The sequence below is a fragment of the Lepisosteus platostomus genome, chromosome 4, assembly GCF_059453375.1.
Source record: "Lepisosteus platostomus isolate fLepPlt1 chromosome 4, fLepPlt1.hap1, whole genome shotgun sequence".
Lineage (NCBI taxonomy): Eukaryota > Metazoa > Chordata > Actinopteri > Semionotiformes > Lepisosteidae > Lepisosteus > Lepisosteus platostomus.
Window position 1 is genome coordinate 10,225,467 of NC_142614.1, and position 12,243 is coordinate 10,237,709.

The following is a 12,243-nucleotide window of genomic DNA, read 5'->3' on the forward strand; positions in this document are numbered from 1 at the left end:
CAGCCTGACAAGCACAGCGCACTCAACACAGGAGGGCAGCGGAGCTCCTCCAGCCCTGGACAGAGCAGACTGTAGTGGGTGACACAGTAATTCAGCATCCCGCCAGTGATGTACATACACAGCAGGCGTATATATTCCCTCACTTATCACAAACAGCATGGAAGACATTTTCATTTTAAACCGCACGATACTGGATCCAACCCCACACTTCGAAAGCAGATAAACGCAATGAACTCTTTGTATCCCAGGAACAAACAGGCCCCTTCAGAAACGAGTCTTTATAAAGTATCACCTGGGCTCCAGCCCGATCAATGGAATTTGTTGATAAATTTGGGATGGTAATATCACACAACTGGTCGTTCAAGTCAATGTATTGCTTTTTCTGTATCAGGATGTAGTGTCCAGCGTCTGCAGTAAGCTGACCGGTACATGAGGACACAGTGCCCAGCGTCTGCAGTGAGCTGACCGGTACACAAGGACACAGTGCCCAGCGTCTGCAGTGAGCTGACTGGTACACGAGGACACAGTGCCCAGCGTCTGCAGTGAGCTGACTGGTACACGAGGACACAGTGCCCAGCGTCTGCAGTAAGCTGACCGGTACATGAGGACACAGTGCCCAGCGTCTGCAGTGAGCTGACTGGTACACGAGGACACAGTGCCCAGCGTCTGCAGTGAGCTGACTGGTACACGAGGACACAGTGCCCAGCGTCTGCAGTGAGCTGACTGGTACACGAGGACACAGTGCCCAGCGTCTGCAGTGAGCTGACTGGTACACAAGGACACAGTGCCCAGCGTCTGCAGTGAGCTGACTGGTACACGAGGACACAGTGCCCAGCGTCTGCAGTAAGCTGACCGGTACATGAGGACACAGTGCCCAGCGTCTGCAGTGAAGTGACCGGTACACGAGGACACAGTGCCCAGCGTCTGCAGTGAGCTGACCGGTACATGAGGACACAGTGCCCAGCGTCTGCAGTGAGCTGACCGGTACACGAGGACACAGTGCCCAGCGTCTGCAGTGAGCTGACCGGTACACGAGGACACAGTGCCCAGCGTCTGCAGTGAGCTGACCGGTACACGAGGACACAGTGCCCAGCGTCTGCAGTGAGCTGACCGGTACACGAGGACACAGTGCCCAGCGTCTGCAGTGAGCTGACCGGTACATGAGGACACAGTGCCCAGCGTCTGCAGTGAGCCGACCGGCACACAAGGACACAGTGCCCAGCGTCTGCAGTGAGCTGGCCAGTACTCCACGACGGCTGGACTGGCTGTCCAGTGCCCCTACTCCAGCCACCCCCTACGGCGAGGAGGTGTACCCCCAAATTCTGAGGGCACTGCACCAGAGGCTCTTCTGGCACCTATCTACCCCCGCCCTCTCTCTTGCTGTCTGTCCCCCACAATCCCCTGTCCTCGCCCTGGCAGAGTGGGGCGCAGCACCCAGGAATCTGACAGTGCGAGACGGGGACTGACTGCTGAGCAATGGGGTTTATTTCAGGGGAATCAACACAAAGCAAACCAGAAGGAAAAAAACTCCAAACAGGACAAGAAAAAGGACAAGAAAAAGACACAAGTCCCAGGCTGCACCGAAAGAGTCTGTGAGCGGCACGAGCGCCCCTCGAGCCGGGGAGGTACAGCACTGCCACCAGCTGGTCCCTCGGGGAATCTTGCCTTCTGTCCCCAGAAATCACTCCTTCTGCACACCCCTTTGCTGCTCCACCCTCCTGTCCGGAGGCTCTGGAGCGTGTAGCTGTCATGGACAGAGGGGGTGCTTGGGGGTTCCTGTCTCTCTCCCCGGCTCAGTGCCCTGTCCAGTCTCTCCTCCCGCTCCACCGCTCACAGAGCGATCTTCGTGTTGCGGAAACTCGAGTTGTCCCTGCGAGCCAAGCAGAACAAGGTGCTCACGTGAGCAGACGCACAACTGGAAAAGGCTATTCGTGTGTCAGTGTGTCAGCACGTCACTCAGTCTGTCAGCCAGTAAGCGTGTCACTCTCTCAGTGTGTCAGCCAGCGAGTGTGTCACTCTCTCAGTGTGTCAGCACGTCACTCAGTGTGTCAGCCAGTAAGCGTGTCACTCTCTCAGTGTGTCAGTGTGTCAGCACGTCACTCAGTCAGCCAGCGAGCGTGTCACTCTCTTAGTGTGTCAGCACATCACTCAGTGTGTCAGCCAGCGAGCGTGTCACTCTCTCAGTGTGTCAGCCAGCGAGCGTGTCACTCTCTCAGTGTGTCAGCCAGCAAGCGTGTCACTCTTAGTGTGTCACCCTCTCAGGGTATCAGCCTGTCAGTGTGTCACTCTCTCAGGGCCTCAGCTGTGTGTGTGCGTGTCACTCTCTCAGGGCCTCAGCTCTGTGTGTGCGTGTCACTCTCTCAGGGCCACAGCTGTGTGTGTGCGTGTCACTCTCTCAGGGCCACAGCTGTGTGTGTGCGTGTCAGTGTTGGCGCATGTGAGTGTGTGTGCACACGCACAGCTGTCTTACTTCAAGCTGTCATTGTGCGTCTTGTACTCCATGATGGTGTTGGGCGGGAGGTTCAGCACGCGGCGCAGAGTGTCCCGGATCCGTGACGTGGTCACCTGATCGTTCGCCGTCTTGTTCCAGATGGACAGGATGTCCTCCTGTAAAGGCCAGGGAGGTGTCAAAGGTCACGCCACTTAGGAACTCCAGCTTTATTGCACCTTACTAAACCTTACTAATCCATGGCATGAGTGCGTGTCTCTTGCTTCTGAGCAGTGCAATTATTCAAAGTCGAACCCGGGGATAGGGAAGGAAACAGTGGCTCTCAGACTTTGCTGCTGGTTTGAGGAGATGTCTTTGGGGTCTGGCAAGGTAGGACAGAACTGGGCTGTAGGAGAACTGCAGAGGAAACAGTCCCGCTACAAGGCTAGGCTATGTGTGTTTCACAACACTCCTGTCTGATACACCCCACCTTTTACAGTGCCATCTATAAGGCTCCCATTGCAGAGCAGTCTGATCCACCCCACGATTTACAGTGCCGTCTATCAGGCTCCCATTGCGGAGCAGTCTGATCCACTCCGGGTTTTACAGTGCCATCTATAAGGCTCCCATTGCAGAGCAGTCTAATCCACCCCATGTTTTACAGTGCTATCTATCAGGCTCCCATTGTGGAGCTGTCTGATCCACTGCAGGTTTTACAGTGCCATCTATCAGGCTCCCATTGCAGAGCAGTCTAATCAACTCTAGGCTTTACAGTGCCGTCTATCAGGCTCCCATTGCAGAGCTGTCTGATCCACTCCAGGTTTTACAATGTTGTCTATCAGGCTCCCATTGCAGAGCTGTCTGATCCACTCCAGATTTCAGTAGCTGATGGTGGTTCTCGTACAAACCATACCGTCAAAAATACAAATAAGTCCCGCTAAAGAGTGCAATAGCATGTCGACATGAAAACAGCTATTCCAAGACAGTCTGGAGTCTCCGTCCTCTGGGGCTGAAGCAGACAGCTGTGGGAATTGAGCCTTCCTCTCCTGCTTGAGCCAGTCCAGAGAGCCCAGCAGGGCAGCCTACCTGGAAGCGGATGGACACCACCACTCCACAGATCTCCTCTCCCACCATGAACTGCTCTCCCAGCATGGCCAAGATGATGTTCTCCCAGAACCGGGAGGCCAGCCCCTTACGCAGTCGGATAATCCACTTCCCACCGTTCTTATTGGCCTCGTCCTACAGAGGGGATCAAGCCCGTAGAGCAATCAGACCCATCCCGTCACGTCCTGGCTCTTACGCCCTCTGCCATCAGCCCCTCCCTCACCTCCCACATGGGCTTGATCCCCTCCTTGAAGAGGTGGAAGTCGCTGTGTCCAGTCAGGTCCCCCGGCCGCACCAGGTGGCTGTAGAACTTCCAGAACTGCTCCACCTGAGACACACAAGGAGAGGCACATCTATGACAAATCAGGAGATAAGGCACAGAAACACGCATGTTGGCAGACGGGCACGCTGGCTCACACACGCTCACTCACAGCGGGTCACACACACTGTCTCACCGAGGCCACGGTGCCGATCTGTCTGATGTTCTGCTCGTAGCTCTGTGTGTTGGCTGGCCGGCTGGGGGTGCGCCGAGAGTACCAGAATGTGTAGTTATACTGGAGAGGGTGTTCCCCTGCCCCTGGAGTTATAGTCTGAGAGAGAGAGGGGTTAATACACACACACTGGACACTACAGTCCATTAACACTGCACTGAGAGAGAGGGGTTAATACAGACACAATGGACACTACAGTCCATTAACACTGCACTGAGAGAGAGGGGTTAATACAGACACACTGGACACTACAGTCCATTAACACTGCACTGAGAGAGAGAGGGGTTAATACAGACACACTGGACACTACAGTCCATTAACACTGCACTGAGAGAGAGAGGGGTTAATACAGACACACTGGACACTACAGTCCATTAACACTGCACTGAGAGAGAGAGGTTAATACAGACACACTGGACACTACAGTCCATTAACACTGCACTGAGAGAGAGGGGTTAATACAGACACACTGGACACTACAGTCCATTAACACTGCACTGAGAGAGAGAGGGGTTAATACAGACACACTGGACACTACAGTCCATTAACACTGCACTGAGAGAGAGAGGGGTTCATACAGACACACTGGACACTACAGTCCATTAACACTGCACTGAGAGAGAGAGGGGTTAATACAGACACACTGGACACTACAGTCCATTAACACTGCACTGAGAGAAAGAGGGGTTCATACAGACACACTGGACACTACAGTCCATTAACACTGCACTGAGAGAGAGAGGGGTTAATACAGACACACTGGACACTACAGTCCATTAACACTGCACTGAGAGAGAGAGGGGTTAATACAGACACACTGAACACTACAGTCCATTAACACTGCACTGAGAGAGAGGGGTTAATACAGACACACTGGACACTACAGTCCATTAACACTGCACTGAGAGAGAGAGGAGTAAATACAGACACACTGGACACTACAGTCCATTAACACTGCACTGAGAGAGAGAGGAGTAAATACAGACACACTGGACACTACAGTACATTAACACTGCACTGAGAGAGAGAGGGGTTAATACAGACACACTGGACACTACAGTACATTATCACAGTAGTCATAGCAGGGAGAGCTCTAGCTTTAGACTAAGACAGCAACAGTGATGATGATGATGAAGAAGATGACAGTCAGTGCTCACCTTCCGCCGGCCATTGCTGCTGCTGTTGGAAGAGCTGCTCTCCGTCTCTGTCTTCTCGTCCCGGGGGGCCGCAGGGTCATCATGGTCACCACTGTCATCGTCCTTCAAACTGCACAGAGACAGGCAGTGATAAGGGAGAGCAGTACACAGGACAGAGAATAAAAAGATACAGGGAGAGAGATAAAGTAGGAGTAAGGGACAGGGAGAGAGAGAGAGATGAGGACAGTGCAAGAGGGGACAGGGAGAGAGAGAGAGAGATGGGGACAGTGCAAGAGGAGATAGGGAGAGAGAGAGATGAGGACAGTGCAAGAGGGGACAGGGAGAGAGAGAGAGATGAGGACAGTGCAAGAGGGGACAGGGAGAGAGAGAGATGAGGACAGTGCAAGAGGGGACAGGGAGAGAGAGAGAGATGAGGACAGTTCAAGAGGGGACAGGGAGAGAGAGAGAGATGAGGACAGTGCAAGAGGGGACAGGGAGAGAGAGAGATGAGGACAGTGCAAGAGGGGACAGGGAGAGAGAGAGAGATGAGGACAGTTCAAGAGGGGACAGGGAGAGAGAGAGAGATGAGGACAGTTCAAGAGGGGACAGGGAGAGAGAGAGAGATGAGGACAGTGCAAGAGGGGACAGGGAGAGAGAGAGATGAGGACAGTGCAAGAGGGGACAGGGAGAGAGAGAGAGATGAGGACAGTGCAAGAGGGGACAGGGAGAGAGAGAGAGATGAGGACAGTGCAAGAGGGGACAGGGAGAGAGAGAGAGATGAGGACAGTACAAGAGGGGACAGGGAGGGAGAGAGAGAGAAGCAAAGCCTGTGGCCAAGATGGAGTCAACAATGAGATGCTGAGACACAGCTGCCCAAAGTTGCAGCAAGCCCTGCTCAAACTCCTCAATCTCATCATGACAGCTGGATGTTTCCCCGAGGCCTGGAACCAAGGAATGATCACACCCATCTAGAAGAGTGGAGATAGACTCGATCCCAACAACTACCGGGGCATCTGTGTGAACAGTAACCTGGGGAAGGTATTTTGCAGTATCCGGAACACACAAATACTGGCCTCAGGACAGCACTTCTAGAGCACCACAACTCAGACTCAACCACATCACAGCACAGATCAAACAGCAATATCTCACACACTGGGACACACACATAAACACAACATAAACTGGAATGCTACAGAACCCTAAACAGACAATACACACTAGCTGAATATTTAACCAAGATAAGAAACAACAAAAAGAAACAGACCCTGACGAAGTACAGGCTCAGTGACCACAGCCTGGCCATAGAAACTGGGGGACACAGGCAGACCTGGCTGCCCAGAGAGGACAGGCTGTGCTCCCACTGCCAGCGGGGAGAAATAGAGACAGAGGTGCACTTCCTACTGCACTGTGACAGATACTCTGGGATTAGAGAAACATTCTTCCCCAAATTTACAAATCTAATCCCAGAATTCCCACACCTGCCAGAATCACAACAGGTCCCAGTCCTACTGGGAGAGGGAGGAGGGAACTCAGTTGAACTGGCAGCCCAGTATGCAATCTCCTGTCACAGCCTGAGGAACAGTGAGTCTGTCTCCCAGTAATGCTCAATATGTTTACAGTATATGTAAATATTTTATGATATGTCTTTGTTGTAGATGCCTGTAATATGTCTGTAGATTTTATTTTACTTTTATTTGTTGTTTTGTTTCGTGTTAATTTTATTATTTTCATTTGCTTTGGCAACACTGATTATACCCATCGGTCATGCTAGTAAAGCACCTTGAATTGAATTGAAAAAGACAGAAATCATAAGAGGAACATAGAAAGTACAGCAAAGAAAAGGAAAAGAGAGAAACGCCACTATGAACTAAGATTTTGCTTCCAATTTTATAATAAATTGTTGTATTATGATTATACATTTCTCTTGTAGAAAACCCATAAAAACGAGAAAACAAAAATACGACATGTCTTAAAGTTAGCAGCTCAGCTCTTGATGAAGAACCCTGAATCAGAACAAGTTAACTGTAGTTTTTTAGACGATCTATGTAGTGTGTCACAGGGAACCACTGCAATTGTATACAGTACTCACTGGTCAAACTTGTTCATTGTGAACGGCGATCTGTCAGATCCGAGCCTGGAAAAATGGCAAATCCGTTTTCTTTCGTCCCTTCTGTAAAGTTATTTTATTTACTTGAAAAGCTGAATAATTGAATCAATCTGTACTTTACAAATAACGCCACCATTTGTTCTATTGCTCGCAAGTCAGTGCGCAGGCGCAGTAAAAGACACTAGACAATGTGCGGAGGGAAAGAGAGCGGGGACAAACCTTGCGGCCTCCTTGGGAATGGAAACCGCGTTTTGAATTCGCCATCGAGATAACGCCCCAAAATATACTGTATTGTTCGTTTTTTTCCGCTTCTTTTCAAAGGCGCTTTATTTGTAACGAGCAACTGAAGTATTGCTTGTACTGAGCAACTCATGGCAGTGATAAATTATTAAAATCATATAATTTCTCTCTTTTCTCCCTGCTTCTTTATATCCCTGTCTCCTCTTCATTTATTGGCATCAGACCCATGAATTAGTATTGCCAAAGCAATAATCCTTAGTAAACACTTACAGACAGGACAATTACATTATTATTATTAGCGAGGATGACTGTCTGTTCCTCAGGCTGTGACAGGAGCTGTGATCACACACTGATCTGCAGCTCTGTGGAGTTTCCTGCCCCAGTAGGATTGGGAGCTGTTCTGATTCTGGCGGAAGTGGGAATTCAGGGATTAGATTAGTTATTAGTTATTTTGGGGAAAAATGTTTGTCTGATCCTGGAGTATTTCTCACGATGCAGCACAAAGTGCATCTGTCTCTGCTTCTCCCTGATCACAGTGGGAGTGTAGCCTGTTTTCCCTGGACAGCCAGGTCTGTCTGTGTCCAGCTTCTGTGGTCACTGAGACTGTCCTCTCTGGACAGCCAGGTCTGCCTGTGTCCAGTTTCTGTGTCCAGGCTGTGGTCACTGAGCCTGTCCTCTCTGGACAGCCAGGTCTGCCTGTGTCCAGTGTCTATGTCCAGGCTGTGGTCACTGAGCCTGTCCTCTCTGGACAGCCAGGTCTGTCTGTGTCCAATGTCTATGTCCAGGCTGTGGTCACTGAGCCTGTCCAACCTGTGCCACTGAGTGAAGAACTCTGTTTCTTTGTTTCTGGTTTTCACTGCACACTTGTCCTCTGAGCACATTGATCTAATTCGGTAACAAACGTTACCCTCTCCCCCATCTCTCCTGATCCCATTCCCCCCTCCCCCTCTCCTCCAAGAGGCTCCAGCTCTTGGGAGACAAAACGTCCAGTCAGACAGGAGAGGAAGAAGGAGAGAGAGGGAGGGAGAGGCACCCAGGCACAGGAGAGATGGTCTCGTGCCGCCTCTTCACAGAAGAATTTTCCCACTCTCTGTTCCTTCCTAATCCTAAGTCTCTAATCGCTCCAGAGCTCATCCCTCTACACAGCAGTGTGAGGGTGAGAGAGGAGGAGGGGGGTCAAGGCTCAGTGCTCAGTGAGATTGTTGGTCCTGGAGCGAGAGAGCATCCCGATTCCCGGCTCTCCCGGATCTCCACTGTGGGAACACGGCCCCGAGCTGCTGTGGGTGTGGGCCAAGTCAGAATCAACCACATCACAGCACAGATATCTGACAAATATCTCACACACAGACACAACACAAACTGGAATGTTAGAGAATCCTAAACAGACAGTACACACAAGCTGAATATCTCAACAAGATAAGAAACAGCAAAGAGAAACAGACCCTGAGGAAGTACAGGCCCAGTGACCACAGCCCGGCCATAGAAACTGTGAGACACAGGCAGACCTGGCTGCCCAGAGAGGACAGGCTCAGAGACACAGCCCGGACACAGAAACAGGACACAGGCAGACCTGGCTGTCCAGAGAGGACAGGCTGTGCTCCCACTGCCAGCGGGGAGAGACAGAGACACAGATGCACTTTCTACTGAACTGTGCGAAATACTCTGGGACTAGACAACCATTCTTCCCTAAAATAACAAATCTAATCCCGGAATTCCCACTCCTGCCAGAATCAGGACAGCTCCCCATCCTACTGGGAGAGGGAGGAGGGAACTCGGTTGAACTGGATCTCCTGTCCCAGCCTGAGGAACGGTGAGCCTGTCTCTCAGTAACGTACAGTATGTATGTTGTATGTAGAGTGAATGTCTTATGATGTGTCTGTACTTTGTAAATGTCTGTAGATGTTAGATGCTTTGGCAGCAGCGTAATTCAGCTGCCGAAGCCAATAAAGTTGCTTGAATTGAAAGAACTGACACTGACAGGAAGGGAAGGCCGGGTCAGTGGGGGGGGAGTTTGTGTGTGTGTGGGTGGCTGACCCCTTTCTCCATATGAATGGACCCGCACACAGGCCTGTCGTGTTCCCTTCCCTGTCAGGTCTAAATCCTCAACTCAGCCCAGCTTGTAGCTACACAGCTTGTGCCTCTGTTCCCCATTCTCTCTCCCGGGCTGAGAGGGGGCCTCATTCACAAGCCACACAGAGGCCCTCCAGCTCGAGAGGCTGCACACTCCAGCTCTTCAGGGACAGAAACCCCATGGGACCGGCGGGTCTGAGAAAATGCCCAGAGGGGAACAACAAGTGATTCTGCAAAAAGAAAAAACTGGCTAGTAACAGCGTACTGGTAAAAGTGTTGTCCTCAGAAAGTACTGTAGTGTCCAGTGTGTCTGTATGGATTTTGCATTAACACTGTACTGAGAGAGAGAGAGGGGTTAATACAGACACACTGAACACTACAGTACATTAACACTGCACTGAGATAGAGGGGTTAATACAGACACACTGGACACTACAGTACATTAACACTGCACTGAGAGAGAGGAGTTAATACAGACACACTGGACACTACAGTCCATTAACACTGCACTGAGAGAGGGGTTAATACAGACACACTGGACACTACAGTCCATTAACACTGCACTGAGAGAGAGAGGGGTTAATACAGACACACTGGACACTACAGTCCATTAACACTGCACTGAGAGAGAGAGGGGTTAATACAGACACACTGGACACTACAGTCCATTAACACTGCACTGAGAGAGAGAGGGGTTAATACAGACACACTGGACACTACAGTCCATTAACACTGCACTGAGAGAGAGAGAGGGGTTAATACAGACACACTGGACACTACAGTACATTAACACTGCCCTGAGAGAGAGGGGTTAATACAGACACACTGGACACTACAGTCCATTAACACTGCACTGAGAGAGAGAGAGGGGTTAATACAGACACACTGGACACTACAGTACATTGTCTCAGAGTGAAAAAGGGAGAGAATTATGGGGAAGCAGGATCACAGGAAGACAGGGAAACAGTGGAGATGATGGAAATAGGGGGCCACACACATATTCTTTACGGAGGAGGGGTGAGGGGATGAAAGTGAACAAGAATGGTGACAAAAGAATGTTTTCTGCTTTAGCGGGGGGTACTGGGGGCGCAGCTGTCCCTGTTACTCACAGGTCTCTCTCCAGCCTCCTCTTGTCCCTGCTGAAGCCTGAGAAAAGAGCAACACTTGTCCTCTTCTCCGCTGACATCAGTTTAATCCCTCCTGGAGGGGGTGAGAGCCGGTGTGTTGAAAATTCATGAGCCTGTGTGCCGCTCCGGAGCAGTGGGGTCCAGTGAGATACACTGGGACACTCTGGGAGACACTGGGACACTCAGAATGACCTGGGAAACTCTGGAACACTGTGGGAGACACTGGGACACTCAGAATGACCTAGGAAACTCTGGAAAACTGTGGGAGACACTGGATACTCTTGGAGACACTGGGACACTCAGAATGACCTGGGAAACTCTGGAACACTGCGGGGGACACTGGGACACTCAGAATGACCTAGGAAACTCTGGAACACTGTGGGAGACACTGGGACACTCAGAATGACCTAGGAAACTCTGGAAAACTGTGGGAGACACTGGATACTCTTGGAGACACTGGGACACTCAGAATGACCTAGGAAACTCTGGAACACTGCGGGGGACACTGGGACACTCAGAATGACCTAGGAAACTCTGGAAAACTGTGGGAGACACTGGATACTCTTGGAGACACTGGGACACTCAGAATGACCTGGGAAACTCTGGAACACTGTCGGAGACACTGGATACTCTTGGAGACACTGGGACACTCAGAATGACCTGGGAAACTCTGGAACACTGTCGGAGACACTGGGGCACTCAAATGACCTAGGAGACACTGGGACACTCAGAATGACCTGGGAAACTATGGAACACTGTGGGAGACACTGGGGCACTCAGAATGACCTAGGAGACACTGGGACACTCTGGGAGACTCTGGATACTCTGGGAGACATTAAAAATGATCTGGGAAAGACTGAGGCACTTGCAATAAAAAGACCAAGCAATACAGTGAAAGTAGCAGCAAATTTATGGGAGCACAACAACTCTAGCAGATGGACATGGCTTCCAAACAGCACGGAAGGCCAATAAAATCACTGACTGTCATTACCAGCCCTGGCACAGGGAATTTCATCTTCTCCCATTGGAGCAATGATTTAGATCTCTCTCTCTCTGTCCAGTGTGTCTGTATTAACCCCCCTCTCTCTCAGTGCAGTGTTAATGGACTGTAGTGTCCAGTGTGTCTGTATTAACCCCCCTCTCTCTCAGTGCAGTGTTAATGGACTGTAGTGTCCAGTGTGTCTGTATTAACCCCCCTCTCTCTCAGTGCAGTGTTAATGGACTGTAGTGTCCAGTGTGTCTGTATTAACCCCTCTCTCTCAGTGCAGTGTTAATGGACTGTAGTGTCCAGTGTGTCTGTATTAACCCCTCTCTCTCTCAGTGCAGTGTTAATGGACTGTAGTGTCCAGTGTGTCTGTATTAACCCCTCTCTCTCAGTGCAGTGTTAATGGACTGTAGTGTCCAGTGTGCCTGTATGAACCCCTCTCTCTCAGTGCAGTGTTAATGGACTGTAGTGTCCAGTGTGTCTGTATTAACCCCCCTCTCTCTCTCAGTGCAGTGTTAATGGACTGTAGTGTCCAGTGTGTCTGTATGAACCCCT

The 12,243-nt window shown here is 50.7% G+C and overlaps 1 protein-coding gene across 1 annotated transcript; it reads right to left on the reverse strand.

Annotated features, from left to right (window-relative positions):
• Positions 1 to 1,463: 1,463 nt before the first annotated feature.
• Positions 1,464 to 7,444, reverse strand: eif4e2rs1 (eukaryotic translation initiation factor 4E family member 2 related sequence 1). The gene is made up of 7 exons (XM_088628339.1): positions 7,249 to 7,444; positions 5,181 to 5,289; positions 3,988 to 4,122; positions 3,756 to 3,860; positions 3,515 to 3,667; positions 2,471 to 2,607; positions 1,464 to 1,870 (listed from the first exon to the last, which is right to left on the reverse strand). The coding sequence occupies exons 1-7, from the start codon at positions 7,263 to 7,265 to the stop codon at positions 1,831 to 1,833; spliced, it is 696 nt and encodes a 231-aa protein (XP_088484465.1). The 5' UTR covers positions 7,266 to 7,444; the 3' UTR covers positions 1,464 to 1,830.
• Positions 7,445 to 12,243: the final 4,799 nt, after the last annotated feature.

Bases quoted from the DNA above. Each gene is read 5' to 3' on its own strand.
- eif4e2rs1 (XM_088628339.1), bottom strand. The intron at 4,123-5,180 runs GTGAGCACTGAC...TCTCTCTCTCAG, and splicing joins GCAGCAATGGCCGGCGGAAG to ACTATAACTCCAGGGGCAGG. The intron at 2,608-3,514 runs GTAGGCTGCCCT...TGGCCTTTACAG, and splicing joins TGGTGTCCATCCGCTTCCAG to GAGGACATCCTGTCCATCTG.